General features: G+C 35.1%; 1 protein-coding gene across 7 annotated transcripts in view; it reads right to left on the bottom strand.

Annotated features, from left to right (window-relative positions):
* The window catches only part of mctp1a (multiple C2 domains, transmembrane 1a), a 209,647-nt gene that overhangs the window by 62,845 nt on the left and 128,210 nt on the right, over positions 1 to 18,592 (bottom strand). For all 7 annotated transcript variants that reach the window (XM_051110080.1, XM_051110082.1, XM_051110079.1 and 4 more), the window contains 6 exons: positions 18,010 to 18,103; positions 13,522 to 13,624; positions 11,767 to 11,869; positions 11,201 to 11,302; positions 10,795 to 10,869; positions 8,370 to 8,489 (listed from right to left, as the gene is read on the bottom strand). In XM_051110080.1, the coding sequence (XP_050966037.1) occupies positions 8,370 to 8,489; positions 10,795 to 10,869; positions 11,201 to 11,302; positions 11,767 to 11,869; positions 13,522 to 13,624; positions 18,010 to 18,103 (597 nt within the window). The remainder of the gene's footprint in view (positions 1 to 8,369; positions 8,490 to 10,794; positions 10,870 to 11,200; positions 11,303 to 11,766; positions 11,870 to 13,521; positions 13,625 to 18,009; positions 18,104 to 18,592) is intronic.

Genomic DNA, 18,592 nt, shown 5'->3' with positions numbered 1-18,592 from the left:
GTCTACCAACAAAATCTGTGGAAATACATTTATAAATTATAATGATTCAAATAAAAACAATAACTGAAATCCACTTGCAACACAAATATATAAATATCAGGGTTTAGAAAGGTTAACACACATGTAAAGATGAAAATGATGATTATTTTTAGTGATGACTGTTATTCGTTGGTCGTCAAACAGACAAATCAATGCTATTTTTATTCAGTTAATGTTTTCATTCTGCAAAGACACATTTAAATGATCAAAAGTGACAGTGAAGACATTTATATTGTTACACAGATTTTATGTTCTTTTGTACTTTATATTCATCAAACGATTCTGAAACAAAAAAAATCGTTGTTTTTACCAAAATATTAAGAAGCACAACGTAAGCCAGTGATGGACACTGTTGGTTGTCAAATAAATTGAAACTTCCTTTCAGCAAGGACAAATTACATTTATCAAAAGTGACAGTAAAGATATTGTTACAAAATATTTATATTTCAAATAAACAGTGTTTTTTTGAATGTTCTATTTATCAAAGTATCCTGAAAAAATAATCACGTTTCCGCAAAAAGTTAAGCAGCACAACTGGTTTCAACATTGATAGTAATAAAAAAAGTTTGTCAAATAGGTAGCCTGACCCCAAAACTAACCCAAAAAATGCAAAATTATTAATACTTTCATTTAACAAAAATGTCAACACATTATATATTTATTTTAATTTTATTTATTTAATTTAACTGTATTTTTATGTTAATATATATATATATATATATATATATATATATATATATATTATTTTTTTATAGTTGAATCCATTTCTGGTGTTATATATAATACCTAAAGCTGAATTTAATATATACAATTTGTGAACCTGGACCACAAAACCAGTCATAAGGGTCGAAATTGAGATTTATACATCAAGCTGAGTAAATAAGCTTTCTATTGATACACGGTTTTGTTATGATAAGACAATATTTGGCTGAGATAAAGCTGAGGAAAGCTGGAAGCTGAGGGTGCAAAAAAAAAAAAAATCAAAATATTGAGAAAATCACCTTTAAAGTTGTCAAAATGAAGTTCTTAACAATGCATATTACTAATCAAAAATGACGTATTGATATATTTACGGTACAAAATTTACAAAAAATCTTCATGGAGCATGATCTTTACTTAATATCCTAATGATTTTTGGCTTAAAAGAAAAATTGATCATTTTGACCCAAACAATGTATTTTTGCCTATTGCTACAAATATACCCGTGCTGCACTGGTTTTGTGGTCCAGGGTCACATTAAATAAAAACCATTCTCAGACCCGTTGGCTGACAGGTGACATGGTGCAGAAAGGTGCCACCTTGTAGCACACAGTGGGTTGTAATCGCGAAGACACACACTGAAGCGTTTGTTTCTCTTCCTGTCTCTCTTTTTTTTGGACGGGTGTATTTTATCTAAATGCAAAGCAGGTGAAGGCTGCTCTAGTTTCCTGTAGTAGTAGCTCTCTTGTCTGGGTGCTCCCACTGATAAGAGTCCTACTTTACCCCACATAAAAGAGCCGGGTATCATTTCCTTACCTCTCCCCTTCCAATATATCTCCCTCTCCTTACCCTCTACACACACACACACACACACACACACACCACTCTTATTCCCCACGACACACAATACCTGCTCTATTTGCTCCCAATTCAAGGCCAAATTGCAGGTAGAGTTACGGCAAATTTGTTTGGAGGAAGAGTCGGTGCGGGAGCAATAAGGAGCTGGAGGGGTAGAGTGGCGCGCGGGGAGGGCTGGCACAGAGCGGTCTTTATGAGCACCACTCTGCCAGCCAGAACAATGGCCCATATTCACCCAGCGCAAACGCTCAGCTTACAGGTGTTCGTGGAGAGGGGAGGCAGACGCGCATAAACACTCACGCGGACACCCACGCGCACTTGAACGAGCGCACACACGTACACGCATACTCGCCGAGCTTTGTCCATTGTGCATATGCCATGAGCTGTGTCGTCTTGACCGGCCGAACGCTATCGAATGTGTGTGAGATCATGAATGTAGGGCTTACAAAGGTTAACACAAATGTAAAGATGAAAATGATGATTATTTTTAGTGATGACTGTCATCTATTGGTCATCAAACAGACAAATCAATGCCATTTTATTCATTTAATGTTTTCATGCTGCAAAGACACATTCAGCTGATCAAAAGTGACAGTGAAGACATTTATATTGTTGCACAGATTTCATAAACTTTGTTCTTTTGTACTTTATATTCATCAAACGATTCTGAAACGAACAAAGAATCATTGTTTCTATAAAAATATAATGAAGCACAACATAAGCCAGTGGTTGTCAAATAAATGAATACTTTCATTCAGAAAGGACAAATTAAAAGTGACAGTAAAGATATTTTTACAAAATATTTCGATTCAGATAAACTATGCTCTTTTGAATTTTCGACTGATCAAAGTGTCCTGAAAAAATAAGCACAGTTTCCACAAAAATATTAAGCAGTGCAACTGGTTTCAATATTGCTAATAATAAAAGAAAGTTTGTCAAATAGGTAGTCCGACCCCCAAACTAACCCCAAAAAATGCTTTTTTAAATTAAATTTCATTCAACAAGAATGCATTAAATTGATCAAAAGTCACAGTAAAAATATTTATATAGTTTTACAATATTTCTATTTTAAATAAACTGTTCTTTTAGATTTTCCACTCATCTAAGTATACTTAATCACCATTTCCACAAAAATATTAAGCAGCACAACTGGTTTCAACATTGATAATAATAAAAAGTTCAGCCACTGCTTGTCAAGTAGGTAGTCCATGCTCCAAACTATTTTTTTTTTATAGATATTTTCATGTTGTAAGGCCGCATTAAATAGATCAGAAGGCACAGTAAAGATATTTATATTGTTTTAACATATTTGTATTTCAAATACACTGTTCTTTTGAATTTTCTACTCAAAGTATCATAACAAAATAATCACCATTTCCACAAAAATATTAAGCAGCACAACTGGTTTCAACACTGAAAATAATAATAAAAATTCAGCCACTGTTTGTATAGTTAGTCCGACCCCTAAACTAATGTTTTTTTGTTTTTATAAATGAATGCTTTCATTTAGCAAGGATGCATTAAATTGATCAAATGGCACAGTAAAGATATTTATATTGTTACAAAATATTTCTGTTTTAAATCAGCTGTTTTTGAATTGTCTATTCAAGAAAGTATCCTGAAGAAAAAAAAAAATCACCATTTCTACAAAAATATTAAGCAGCACAACTAGTTTTACCGCTGATAATATTAGAAAAAATAATATGTTTCAGCCATTGCTTGTCAAACTGGTAGTCTGAACCCCAAACTAATGGCTTTTTTAAAATAAATTAATACTTTTATTTAGCAAGGATGCATTAAATTGTTCAAATGTCACAGTGAAGATATTTATATTGTTACAAAAACTTTCTGTTTCAAATAAACTGTTCTTTTGAATTTTCTATTTATCAAAGTATTCTAAAAAAAAAAAAAAAAATACAGTTTCAGCCATTGCTTGTCAAATAGGTAGTCCAAACCCCAAGATATTTATATTGTTACAGAATATTTCTGTTTCAAATAAACTGTTCTTTTGAATTTTCTATTAGTTGAAGTATCCTGAAAAAAATAATCAGTTTCTACAAAAATATTAAGCAGCACAACTGGTTTCAACACTGATAATAATAATAATAATAATAATGAAAGCCATTGCTTGTCAAATAGATAGTCCGAACCCCAAACTAATGCCTTTAAAATATATATATATATATATATCAAATTAACACATTCATTCAGTGAGGATGTATTAAATTGATCAAAAGTGACAGAATAATTTCTACAAAAATATTAAGAAGCACAACATAAGCCGAAGATGACTGTTAAATAAAGATGACTGTCAAATAAATTAATACTTTCATTCAGCAAGGACAAATTAAATTGATCAAAAGTGACAGTAAAAATATATACATTGTTACAAAATGTCTATATAATTTTCTTTTGCTATTCTATTTCTATATTTTTCTATCAAAATATCCTGAAAAAAATAATAACAAAAATTCTACAATTCTACAAAAATATTAAGCAGCACAATTGGTTTCAACACTGATAATAATAAAAATAATAAGTTTCAGCAATGGCTAAAACTAACGCCTTTTTTGAATTAAATTAATACTTTAATTCATCCAGGATGCATTATTTAATCAAAAGTCACAGTAAAGATATATATATATATTGTTTCAAAATATTTCTGTTTTAAATAAACTGATCTTTTGAATTTTCCATTTATCAAAGAATACTGAAAAAACAATCACCATTTTTACAAAAATATTATGCAATATTAAACTGTTTTCAACACTGATATTAAAAAAAAGAGAAGTTTTAGCCATTGCTTGCCAAATAGGTAATCCGAATCCCAAACTAATGCTTAAAAAAATAATAATAATACTTTAATTCAGCAAGGATGTATTAAATTGATCAAAAGTGACAGAATAAACATTTATGATGTTCTTTTGAACTTTTTATTCATCGAACAATTTTGGAAGAAGAAAAGAATTATGGTTTCTACAAAAATATTACAAAGCACAACATAAGCCAAAGATGACTGTTGGCCTTTGGCTGTCAAATAAATTAATACTAATTTAATACTATAAATACTATACAGATATTGTTACAAAATATTCATATTTCAATTTTCTATTATCAAAGTATCCCGAAAAAAATTATCACCGTTTCTTTAAAAATATTAAGCAGCACAACTGGTTTGAACACTGATAATAATAATAAAAAAAAGTTTCAGCCATTGCTTGTCAAATAAGTAGTCCGAACCCCAAATTAATGTCTTTTTTAAATTAAAATTAATACTTTAATTCAGCAAGGACGTATTAAATCAATCAAAAGTGACAGAATAGACATTTATAATGTTTGTTTGAACATCAAAGAATCTTGAAAAAGAGAAGCCTGGTTTCCACAAAAATATTAAACAGCACAACTGTTTTCAACATTGATAATAATAAGACTGTTGACCATAGGTCCCACCCCCTAACTAATGCCACTGTATGGTTGTGCCAAGCAGGTCTAGATGCTTAAAATTTGTGAACATAAAAATGGCCTACTGTGCATATTAACCTGGGATCCAACACAATCTTTCACTTACACGCTTACACGCTTCACCTTTAAGGAAAGGAGCAGAGTATTTGGAGCACCAGCAAACACACCAAAAAAATCTTTGGAAGAGTTTCTGCAACAAAATCCCAGCAACATAAACAACAACACCAATCCAACCTCAAAACCTAAGCTAAAAACAAGAACTCTAAAATGTCAAAAAGGCACAGACCTAAAAATACCAGAATAGCAAATCACAAGGCTTGCCACCGCCACCGCTCGCAGCTGGTTTTATCTGCGCGTCGCGAGCAGCCCCTTTGCTTTGGCTAACCTTTGTGCGGCAAGCACCGGAGGTTCTGCAACTCTTGAATGCGAAATCACCTCCGCCGGTGTCTGACTATTGTATTCTTTTGGCTTACAACTGTCAGCGGCTGACAGAACGCCACAGATGTGTGTCTCAGCGCAGCCGTGAAGGCTCACCTGAACCAGATGGCTGGTGATAAAGAAAGAAATCAGTGTGATGATTAGAGAGCTCTTAAGGAGGGAGATTTAGACTGCAAAGAATAACATTACCAGCTAATGGGACAACTGTGAAGAAAGTAAAAAAAATCACTTCAAAGCTAATTTTGATAACTTTGGTAGTCTGGGTCAGACGTGCTAAACTGAATGCGACTGAACGATCATTTTTATAATAGCATCTGAACATTAAGAACAAATGTAATGTAATTGTTTTTGTTTTATTCTCCTCAAATCTCTTGACATTTCTTCCTCTGACATTTTCATTGATGTTTTTTCCCCCGACAACCATGAAGGAAAAGAAAAAAAAATGTTCAACTAAAATGTTAGCTGATCGATACAGCTGTCCCTCGGCTCACGCGTGTGCCCTCGGCTTTTGCTTTCGGAAGTGTACCGAAATTAAAATGTGTCAAGCAGCAAATGTTAATGGCCTACCCGGCGACACTTAAAGACACGCGAGTCCCGAAACAGACAGGCCCTACAGCAAATTATGCAGCATCACAGGCAAAGATTAGCCAGCATGTCCTGTGCTAGCATTTAGTCACACGGCCCACTCACAAAGGGTGTCCTTTTCATGAAGGTTCAACTGTCCAATTACAATCTGAAGGTGCACCTCGCTATGAAAGGGGCTGTCGTGAATTCAGACAACTTCACCCGAGGTGCCGGAGTATTGCTGGAGATCTGAGAGGATTGCTGGAGGATGTCAAAGACAAATGGGCAAAATTCTGGACAGTTTTAACACAACAGACGGGGAGATGGGAAAAGTGTGCACGGGAGCTAATGGATCACCACAGAACCTGTCAAAGTATTTTATAAAGTCTAGTGTATGCAAAGTGAATGCAGAAAGTGCACTTAAAGATATGAAAATCACTCCCTTAGAGACAAAATACCAAATAAACTGGCAATTATTTTTGAAAGAAAATATACAGAATGCATGTTTGAAGTAAAGCACTTAGGGTTGTTAGGTTTTAAGTGATAAAACAATAGACATACTGTTAAAGTAAAGATAAATGTATCATCAAATGCTAGTGGATCATGTTCTTTGTTAAAGGAGAAGTCCACTTCCAAAACAAAGATTCACATAACATGTTCTCACGCCCTTGTCATCCAAGATGTTCATGTCTTTCTTTCTTCAGTCAAAGAAATTATGTTTTTTGAGGAAAAAAGTTCAACATTTTTCTCCAAATAATGGACTGATATGGTGCCACGATTTTGAACTTCCAAAATGCAGTTTAAATGCAACTTCAAACGATCCCAGTTGAGAAAGAAGGGTCTTATCTAGTGTAACGATCGGTTATTTTCAGAAAAATGGACTGTTTTTGTTCCGGTTCATGACAGTTAGGGTATGTCGAAAAACTCTCATGTTCTCTCTGAACTTCAAAATTGCCCCATATATCACTGTTTTACCTTTTTTGTTAAGGGTGTTTGATCTTCTTTGCATGTTCACTTTTTGTCGGTACTTCTGCAGCAATGTAGGATGATTTTGAAATGATTTTTGAAGTTGAGGCAGAAAATATGATTGGAGTTTTTTCGACATACCCTAACTGTCTTGAGGCAGAATGAGCGTTGAGCGTTTGAGAATATAAAGTATTTAAATTGTATTTTTTAAATGAAAATAACTGTTTTGCTACAAAAGACCCTTCTTCCTCGGCTGGGATTGTTTACAACCGCATTTGGGAAGTTCAAAATCGATGCACCACAGCAGTCCATTATATGGAGAAAAATGCTGAAATGTTTTCCTCAAAAAACATGATTTCTTTACAACTGAAGAAAGAAAGACATAAACATCTTAGATGACAAGGGGTGATTATATTATATCTGAATCTTTGTTTTGGAAGTGGACTTCTCCTTTAATATGATGAACTACATATATAGTTACTCGTGTGTGAACCGAGAAGAACTTACTGACTTGATTTACTCAAGTGACCTTGGATGAAAAATAAATGGATTGGAAAAATGACACTAACTTTGAGAAAATAAACTGAATTTCTTCGCTGATTCAAATCTGCTATTGATAACAAAATACCAGAGTGCTCTTCTCAGAGTTAGCATCACATTTTAAGAATCAATTCATTGCAAGGTCATTTTAGGGAATGTATAGAGTTCTGCTCAGTTCACATACAGTATGTGTAACCACGAGTGTCGTTCCCTTAGGGAAAATTAAATATACTAAAATTTAAAATACATTTATTTCATGCTAAGTATGCTTCACATATATTTACATATTATGTACTTAATAAAAACACCCTGCAATTGTACTTTTATTATACTAAACTGGCATATTTAAAGTCTGCTAAATTGGAGCAACTAAATGCACTTTAATTGTGCAGACGTAGTGCTGAAGTTCAACTAAGTATATTTGATTGTGCTAAAGTGGAACTATTGCAAGTATACTTTAGGTACACTTCAAATATATTTTGTATTTAAAGACCAATATTATTTGGAAAGAAATGTGCATTGTGCACAAGTAGTACTCCAAATTAAGTTTAATTACAACTTTTGTATATTTTTTATATTAGCGAGTCTCATGTCAGTAAATATGTTATTAAACTTGAACTATACTTAGTATAAAATAAATGTATTTTAAATCTATTATTTTTTACTAGGGTCATCAAGTGAACTCTGAAATAAATATTATATGAAAAGTTAATATGATGAAATTCAAAGGCAAATGTGTCCAAATACATTCTGGAGCCGCTGTATGTGTCTGTTGGTGTGGTTGAATGCATACTGGTCCTTACCAGAAAGGCACAGATGCTCCTCTGAGGAGACTCCCACTCAAAGCAGCTGTTGATATAGCAGCCAGCATTGATCAGGAACATGATACAGCGCCTCACTCTGTTGAAGTTCTGCAGCAGCAGCTGAGTGACACAACAACAGACAATATTTCACAATTAAACTGATTCACACTGAGAAAAACAGCTAAACTAAAATTATTTTTTAAAGGACAATTCCATTTTTTAAATTATATACACTATCATTCTAACTTTTTTAAATTTCATTCAGCGAGTTAACACTTTTCATTTGTCAAAAGTGACAGCAAAGACATTTACAATGATACAAAAGATTTTTATTTAAAATAAATGCTGTTCTTTTGAATTTACACTACCAGTACGATTTGACCAGTACGATTTGTAATGTTTTTTTAAAGAAGTCTCTTCTGCTCACCAAGCCTGCATTTATTTGATCCAAAAGACAGAAAAAGCAGTAATACTGTGAAATATTTTTACTTTTTCAAATAACTGCTTTCTTTTTGAATATATTATAAAACAAAATTTATTCCTGTGATCAAAGCTAAATTTTCAGCATCATTACTCCAGCCTTCAGTGACACGAGAAATTATAGAAATGAAAACTTTTATTTAGCAAGGATGATCAAATTGATCAAAAGACATTTATAATGCTGCAAAAGATTTCTATTTCAGATAAATACTTATCTGAAATCATATAAATAAGAAACCTTTAAAAAATATACTCTATCTAAAAATATATGCTGTTTTTAACACGATAAAAATGTTGTTAAAGCAGCAAATTAGAATGCTAGAATGATTTCTGAAGGATCATGTGACTGGAGTAATGATGCTAAAAATTTAGCTTTGAAATCACAGGAATAAATTACATTTTAAAATATATTCAAATAAAAAACAGTTATTTTAAATACTAAAAATCTTTAAAAATGTTACTGTTTTGCTGTATTTTGGATCAAATAAATGATGAGCAGAAGAGACTTCTTTAAAAAAAAAAAAAAAACATTAAAAATCTTACTGTTCAAAAACTTTTGACTGGTGTACATTAATCAAAAAATGAAACCAAAAGAATCACACTTAAGTAATGAAGTAGCTTGTTTCAACATTGATCATAATAAGCATATTAGAATGATTTCTGAAAGATCATGTGACGGAAAATAAAGTAATGACTCCTGAAAATTCATATTTGTCATCACAGCAATAAATTAAATGTTAAAATGTATTATAATAGAAGGCACTCATTTTAAATTGTAATATTTTACAAAAAAAAATGTATTTCTGATTAAATAAATGCAGTTTTGGTGAGCATATAAATCTTTTGAACAGTGGTCTATATAATATAAATTTAAAATGATCATAAAAAGTCTTAGGTCTAACAGTACTACAATAATTGACTTTCAATATTTAGAAATAATGAGAAACTAACTGTTATTATAAAATAGCACCTAAAATATGATACTAGACCAGAATAATGCAACAAATCAAGAATTAGAGTAAACCAAACCCCATACATATTTTTGCATTTATAGGAGTAGGAAGGAATTAAATATTTTTTGTCACACCTCTTTAATAAAAAGGTCTTATTTGTGCTTCTGAATGCGGGTGAACTGCAAATGACCGCTGCTTCCTATGTTCACAGGAAGATCAAACGCTCCAGGTTGCATAATGGCTTTAAAACACTACGGCTTTGATCATAGTAAATACCCACATTTACTGTGGTGAAGTATAGGATTCGGAGCTTCCCTTTAAAGTAAGCCATTTTGTTTGTCATTTGGGACTAATCAAAGTACATCTGAGGCGAAATACAAAACCAAACTCCTAAAGAATAAAATAAGCCTGGGATGTTTGACAAAATGAGCCTGAACTGTTGAGGAGCAAGTAAAGGAAGTAAAAGCAAAAGATAAATTTGATACGTCGCCCTCGTTGTTCAGTTCGTGCGCACGTCTCACTCGCAAACAGTTTAGGTGGGGGGGGGGGGGGCAAATTCACACCGAAAAGTGCCGAGTGGGCACTTTCTAGCGTGCATTCAGTGGCGCTTTATTGCGTGACAGATAGAGAGAGAGTGTGTGTGTGTTTGTCCCAAGCAGTGTCTCAGTGACAGGTCTGATTTGGGACAACCCCTACAATTCAGCTCTTTGTCAGGGACGGGGGGAGACATTGAACAGGGTGACAAAAAGAAGCACAGCAGAAGAACCACTGAGGTCCAAACTAAAGGATGGCCAATCTACTTATGCACCCCCAGCGTTGACAGCTTGACATTTCTATTCAGCACCTCCAGAAGAGAAGGAAGAGACAAGGAGAAAGAGCGAGAGAGAGAGAGGGGGAAGACGAGGAGAAAGATGCTGCTGTCTACAACTTGTGTTGTGGGGAAGATTTTGTTAACGTCTTCAACAAAGGTGCGATTAAAGTGCTCTCGTTACCTGTTTGGACACTCGCGGCTCCTCTTCGATGTATTTCTGCTCGATGGGAATCAAAGTTCTCAAGCCGGCTTTTACCTGCAACACAGAAACTTGATGCGTGATTGAACGCAATAATCTACCGTCGTGATCACGACGTGTCATTAACGATCTAATATATCAAGACATCCCTCCATTTCACACACTCCACACCACACGGCCATGTGACGCTCTCACACTCTCGCCTAAAATGGCGGACGGACACACACAGCGGTACACAGACGCACAAATAAAAGGCTGAGGAAAGGGGAGTCTTCAGTAATTAAAAGAAAGAATGAGGACGGGGACAGACAGCCCGGGAGAGGCTGAGCAGATAAAGAAGTGAAAAACGCTAGAAAAAAGCAAGCGAGAAAAAGAGAGTGGGACTTACAACGTTATAAATCACGTCTATTTCGAGAAAGATGACCCCTTTGGTTGGCCCTGTCAGTTCCTTGCTTTTCAAGGCGTAAGCTTTGCGTTCTCCATTTTGGATCTGCGGGAGAGGGACATGACAGCCGTCTGTCTGGCAATACCCAGCTGAATACACTCTCCGTGTGACCTTTGAACCCCAGCTGCTGCATCTGACAGAGAGCCCAAAACAACTGTGGCGGCTCTGACAAGTACCTGTTCATTACGGCCCGACCACTGTCAGCCGCAAATTAACTATCCTGGGGAATCAGCCTGGGAGCGCACATTGCGTCCCCCCCTTATCTTTTCTTTTCTTCTCTGTTTTTGTTAGCAGCTTTTTTTTTCCCCACTGTTTTTCTCACTTTCACATCTTACTCTATCATCACGAAAATCAATAAAGTTTAGACGTATGCTTTGTTGATTTTCCCTCTATTTTTTCCAAACTTTTTCTTGTGCTTTTCCGATCAATAAAAGTTAGACACGTGCATTTTAGTTCTATAAAAATATGTAAGAAAACTCCTCAGTGCATTTTCAAGATTCAAAACTTACATTTAACAACGGTATCGCCACTTTGCCCAAGAAGTCGGCACTTCGGTCTCTGTCTTCGTCATAGACGGTCACCTCTAAGACCGAGTGGATGTCTTTCACATTGCTAGTTGAAGAAAAAAAGAGGTAGGTGAAGAAGTCATTGACTAGTATTAAACACTGAAAAGATCTTTCAAGTCATGACAAAAAATGTGATTCATCTAAATCCTTGGTGACAATCTCCATTGTGCCGGGGTTAAAAAAAGATGCTGCAATTCTCCATTTGAAATGCTATCTTTGAAAAGTAGGCTAAAGAGGAGAAGTCTAATGAAAGAAAATGAGGTTATTCTTTAAGAGATGAGCGCTCCAAGGAGAGGCTAGATTACCCAGCTTTCCATGGGAATTCACAAATGAATTTCCAGCCGTGAAGATTGAAAGATTATGAAAAAAAAACATCAATGGAACAACCTCTAGATATCGAACTAATATAGGAAATTATGTATCGCACATTATCAAACGGCACAATGGCTGTACTTGCAAAGGGAGTGTAATCTCGAACAAAAGTTCATTTTCTTCTTAAAGAGTTTACTTATGTGTCACACTTTCAACTAGCAATACAAAGCTTAATTAAATAATTCAGACTACATTATCCTGTAATCCTCGGCTCTCAGATGCATCTTTACAAATCACATAGCTCGTAAGTATAGTATTAATAACTAAGCTTCTTCAGTATAATGGGTAAAAAAACATTTCTTCACGTTTTACCTCCTTTTCACAATTTTCTTTTCATTTAGTTTGCAATTACAAATTATATATCTGACACTGATATTTGCAGCAATAGCCAGTGATACATTGTATGGATCTAAATTATTTATTTTTCTTTTACGCCAAAAATCATTAGGATATTACAGTGAGTGAAAATCATGTTCCATGAAGATATTTAGCAAATTTCCTACTGTAAATATATCAAAACTTAATTTTTGATTAGTAATATGCATTACTAAGAACTTTTAAAGGCGATTTTCTCAATATTTTGATTTTTTGCATTTTCAAATATTTTTTTTTTTGCCAAAAATTGTCCTATCCTATAACCATACATCAATGTAAAGCTTATTTATTCAGCTTTCAAAAAAATTACTTATGACTGGTTTTGTGGTCCAGGGTCACAAATAACATTTAAACTAGCATAAATATTTCAAATTAATCATTATTCTATGCATGTTTTAAAATATTTAGATTTTACCGTTTACATAAGTTACATACTTCTATCTTGTAGCATACTTAAAAATATATGTGACCCTGTACCACAAAACCAGTCATAAGGGTCATATTTTTTGGAATTGAGATCTACACATCAGCTGAAAGCTGAATAAATAAGCTTTCCACTGATGTATGGTTTGTTAGGATAGGACGATATTTGAAAATCTAGAATCTGAGGGTGCAAAAAAACTAAATATTGAGAAAATCACCTTCAAAGTTGTCCAAATGAAGTTCTTAGCAATGCACATTTCTAATTAAAAATTAAGTTTTGATATATTCACGGTAGAAAATTTACAAATATTTTCATTGAACATGATCTTTACTTAAAAAAAAAAAAGGAAAAACGATAATTTTGACCCATACAATGTATTTTTGGCTATTGCTAGAAATATACCCGTGCTACTTCTGACTAGTTTTGTGGTCCAGGGTCACATATCATAAATTGCCTGGCTAAAAATACGTAATTATATGCAAATGCAAGCACTCGCTCGCACACGCATATACGCTTTTGACACTTACAACGTGAAGACTTTGTTCCACTCTGGGTTGAGGTTTTTGTACACGGTGTGCGTCTGTAACCGATCGTTGCTGAGCTCCACTACACAGAAGGGGTCACTCTTGCCTGTGAGGGACACACACACACATTAACTTTATCAGTTTCATTGTATTTACCGCAGTGTAATCCACTGGGTGGTGCGCCGGGGGGAAAACCACCTGATAAAGGTGATGGGACAGCGAGCCTGAAGGGCTGGATCAAACCACACTGCTGTCTTTAGCCAAACTAAAGCTTTAGCAGCAACTTATCACTGTGGAGCTGATTTGATATATTCATTTTGCCCCCGTGTGGTGTCGTTTCCCGTTGTTACACCGATACAGTGGTTTGCACACAGGTAGATAAGCATTTCAGCCTTCGCGCTGCCCTAGAGCACCGTGAGGACATCTCTATCTCCGTCTGGTGTGAACACACACACATAGCTGGATGCAGATGGAGAAATATTGCAGAAAACTTTCCAGGCAAAAAATATGGAGATCACTATGAATATTATCACAAAGCTGTTTGTAGCTGCTGACAGGGCATTCAGATTTATAAATTAAAACGTCTTGAAGTGAGACACTTTTTATTGATGTATTTTTGAAAGTTCAATAGAATATTTTAAGTCATGTGGAAAATACATTATTATAAGATGTTGACTCTAGAGACATATTTATATAATCCGCTGTCCTACATGCTTTGAAATCAACTATTAATATACACATGTAAATAAATGTTCGTAATTTAAAGGAATATTGTGCTCAACGAAAACTTAAACAACAAACTCTTTGATCTAAACTTTTAGTCATTAAACAAATCTCTGAACAAAACAATTGGGAGCACTTTTGTTGTTTGTTGCAGAGCATAATTTTTAAAAGCCGGAGCAAAAATAACATCCATAACGTGCAAAGTTAAAACGCGGCGTGAAATGATTCACTTTCCTGCCAGTGAATAAAAGAAGCAAGGCATTTATTTGACAAGGAAAATAAATGTCACAGTGATCAATGGAAAGCCCTTGCTGTCAGCAGGCATATCAATTTCAGTGGTATATTGATTGAACTGAATATATTCTTAATTCACTGTTTTTTGTTTAAATGCAGTGATTATTGCTGAATTTCCCTGCATTTTTACACAAAATAAGTGTGAACAGTGTGTACTGTATGTTCATGGGAGTATACAGTTAGGAGATTAAATTATGGATTCAAATTTATTTATTTTGAGTGTAAAAAAGAATCCTTTTCCTAATTTCAAGCATGCATTCACACAAATGCTTAATTTGCCATGACGTCTGGTAATTGTGAGTATTTTCATCATTCAGAAATAATTTGCATCTGCTTAAATGAATGTATATTGATAGGCGCAGGAATGTAGCACCCTATTCAATATCCTCGCGGTGACACTCGGTCATCCTCGGCGACAAACTACTACGTGTTCGTGAGGCAGCTGTCTGAGCAAATTACACGCTTTGCACTGAATGAAACTTTGACTCCCCAGGTGTGGCCGAGCAGACGCTATCTGTGGGTTAATTCTGGGCAAATCCTCACAGGCCGGCGAGATGAGTTCAACCTCATTCCGGCAGCAATTTGATGAGCGCGCGGCGCGCTGACGTACAAAACGGTAATTACATTTTTCAGGTCTGGAAGGCGTTTTAAATGAAATGCAGGAACGGTGTTCAGCAGAAGTACCTGCGTGAGAGGAGCATTTAACCGGCCATAGGATTATCATATACAAACACACTGATGGCAGCGGGGGCAGAACAGTTCCTGCTGTTGTTTGAAAACCGATTGTTAATGAAATCGCCGAGTAACGTCTGCATCAGAAACGATCCGTGTGAAGTATTGAGTGGCTCTATTCAGAAGGAAAGCAGTCTCCTGTCCCTAAATACTGTTGGTTTTACACACTGTCACCATTTATCCTGCTGGCCTGGAGTGGAGGCACTCCAGATAAAAGCCTCAATTAATTACAATGAAAAACAGACAGAAAGGAGGGGTTGGACAAAAAAAACCCACACTCGGTGATGCAAGAAAGAGAACTAAGATTTCCCTCTCTTTTTCCACATGATCTTTTATGTCCACTCTCCTTCCCCACTTTTCCCGGACTCTCCCTGTCTCCAGTGAGCTCTCTATTAGAGGAGGCACTGTTCCGTGGCCCGTAACCTTGTTGGCTGACACCTCGGTGCCAGGGCCGATTGAGACGGTGAGTCCGTGAGCGAGTCGGGGCTCTTAGAAAAGCTTTGTGCGCGGGCGCTTTGTGGCGGGAGAGGAGTGTGAAATCAGAGCTCATGAGGAGGCCACGGTTCCCCAGGGAACGCCAGACCGTGCTACGAGGTCAACGTAGTGGGCCGGACCCCCGGAGAGGAGCGAGTAAAGGGCCGATTGCAGAACTGTGCAGCGAGCGGGAAGGGGGAGGCTGAAGGGTGTGAGAGGGGAGGGGGGTGGTCTGCCATTGAGCATGTCTTAATTAAAGGCGTCGATTAGGCGATTAGAGAGACGGCGAACGCAAAGCGCTTAGCGGAGAGGAACCTCGCGAGATGCTCCACCTTAAGAGTGACGGTGCTAATGACCTCTACGTCTCTCTGCCTCTAATTCTCTCTGTCTCTCACTCTCTCCCTCTGTCTTTTCGCTCTTTGTCGCTCCTGTTTATTTCTGCCGCCTCACACCTTGTGTGCAACCGATTGTGCAGGCTTGATTAATATTCTTGTGCTGCAATTCTCAGCTTCGTTTCCCACACAAGTGGTCAAATCAAACTCAGGACTGACGTGTCTTGCAAAATCGCTAAAGCTGAACAAAAATTTTTCATTGTTTGATATTTTTAATAGTCTCAAACTCACAAAAATGATGCTATCTGTTCGTCTGACCAATGGTAGATGAGTTGGAGTGTTTGAAAATGTGTTGTTTGAAAACAAATATTTTAGCAATTCTATTTGATGTCATTAGTAGCGTAAAAATCACCTTTAATCCAGGAAATAATTTGGCTAAAAATAAACATTCTGTCAAAATTTAATCATTATGTCTGTCCAAAATGGAATTACTTTCTTTTTAACGTCAATCACAAATGGAAATAATTTGTAGAATGTTAAAGCTAGTTTTCTTATTCTTTTTTTATTCTTTTATTTATTTGTTTTATTTTTGGGTGAACTATACTACCATTCAAAAGTTTGAGGTAAGATATTTTTTAAAAAAAAGTCTCTTATGCTCACCAAGGCTGAATTTATTTGATCAAAAATACAGTAAAATATTGTTACAATTTAAAATAATTATTACATATTTTAATATATTTTGAAATGTATTTTCCTGTGATGGCAAAGCTGAATTTTCAGCAGTTATTTTTCTTCTTCAGAAATCGGTCTAATATACTGATTTGAAGCTCAGTAAATACAGTCAAACCAAAAATTATTCAGACACCAGATATAATTTTTTATTTTATTTTTTTTACTAGTGGAGAACACTATCTGGGGATAGCGAAATAAAGTAAACGGTGACATATTATTGTCAAAAATTCTTCATACAGTGGACTTCCAGTAAACATGATAAAAATTAGGGACCAAAAATTTGATTTGACACTTTAAACTACCATGTTTTGTCACATACCTTTCTATCAAAGCTACTTGACATTATCAAAATAAATATGTTCTGACATAGTTCAACTCTTGAGTTCTTGTCATATTTGATTACCATTTTCTAAATTATAGTAAATAAACTGTGACAGTGTGAGAAATGTTGAAGGTTATTATCACTGATATTTTCAACAATGTAAGGAACCAGTTGTGCTGCTTAATATTTTTGTGCAAATGTGATTTCAGGATTCTTTGATGAATAGAAAGTTCAAAAGAATAGAATTTGAAATGTAAATATTTTGTAACATTATAACTTCTGAACAGTTTAATACATCATTGCTGAAAGTATATACCATCTTTAAAGGGTACTGTGTTTTTTAAGCAATAATAAACGTCAGACAGAAATATCTTATTTGAATACAACACACAGAAGCTGAGGAACAACTGATGATTTAGTCGCAACGAGGTCACAGTTTTAAGAAAAACGAACAAAAAAACAAACTAATACATTCAGATGCATTTTAATTCTGGTGTAGCATTAATAAATGATCCAAGGTGAGTGTGTGTTAACGTCTCATTCCGATTCTGAATAAGATTCAACTCGTTGCACCGTCTCTAATCTTTTTTTCAACTTGATAATTCATAGTGCCAGAAACTAGGCCTGTCCACTGCAGACCTAATTAAAAGTAAGAATTAATGGAAACCGGAGCAGACGCGCAAGAGAAAAAAAAAAATACGTTTAAGAGACACAGTGATCTGAGAAGCCAACGATCCATTAGCACAGAGCAGAATGCAATATTATCAGCCTCCTGCTGACCATTCCAAGGGAAATGATAGTCTTTATCAGTAACGGCGGAAAAGAGAGTGAGAAATCATATGTCAGGATCACTGTACGTGTGCGTGGGAGGGTTTTTCTTACCTGTAACATCAGCTGCCATCAGCCCCTCCGCTCGGATCACCTTCACCTGCACCATGCCCACGTCTTTAATATTGTGAAAAGATCTAAGCAGACTCTGTTGAGGTCAAAGAAGAAAAAAAAGCATTTGTGAGTATAAGAAGCTATGAATCCACACAGCTAAAGAATACACAGCGATCCCAAGGCACATTTGAACACATAAACACTTAGAAATATTAAATATAATATAATTTTCAGTGCATACAACAACAAAATAATAAAGAGTCATCTGCAAACAAATTAGTTTTTTCACCTAAAAATCTTAAAAATACATAACATGACACTTTGTACTGTATGAAATGATTATAAAATGACATTCAATTATATAATGCAAAGTGTGTTTATACTTTCTGTATATACTTTGTAAGCTTTAGAAATGCACTACTTACTGGAATAAAATGATGTAAATGTGACCCTGGACCACAAAAACAATCAGAAGAGTCAATTTTTGGATATTGAGATATATGCATATCTGAAAGCTGAATAAATAAGCTTCCCATTAATGTATGTTATGCTTGGATAGGACAATATTTGGTCGAGATACGAC

Source organism: Labeo rohita, chromosome 5 (assembly GCF_022985175.1).
Source record: "Labeo rohita strain BAU-BD-2019 chromosome 5, IGBB_LRoh.1.0, whole genome shotgun sequence".
Lineage (NCBI taxonomy): Eukaryota > Metazoa > Chordata > Actinopteri > Cypriniformes > Cyprinidae > Labeo > Labeo rohita.
This window is presented reverse-complemented; position numbering and strand designations above follow the sequence as displayed.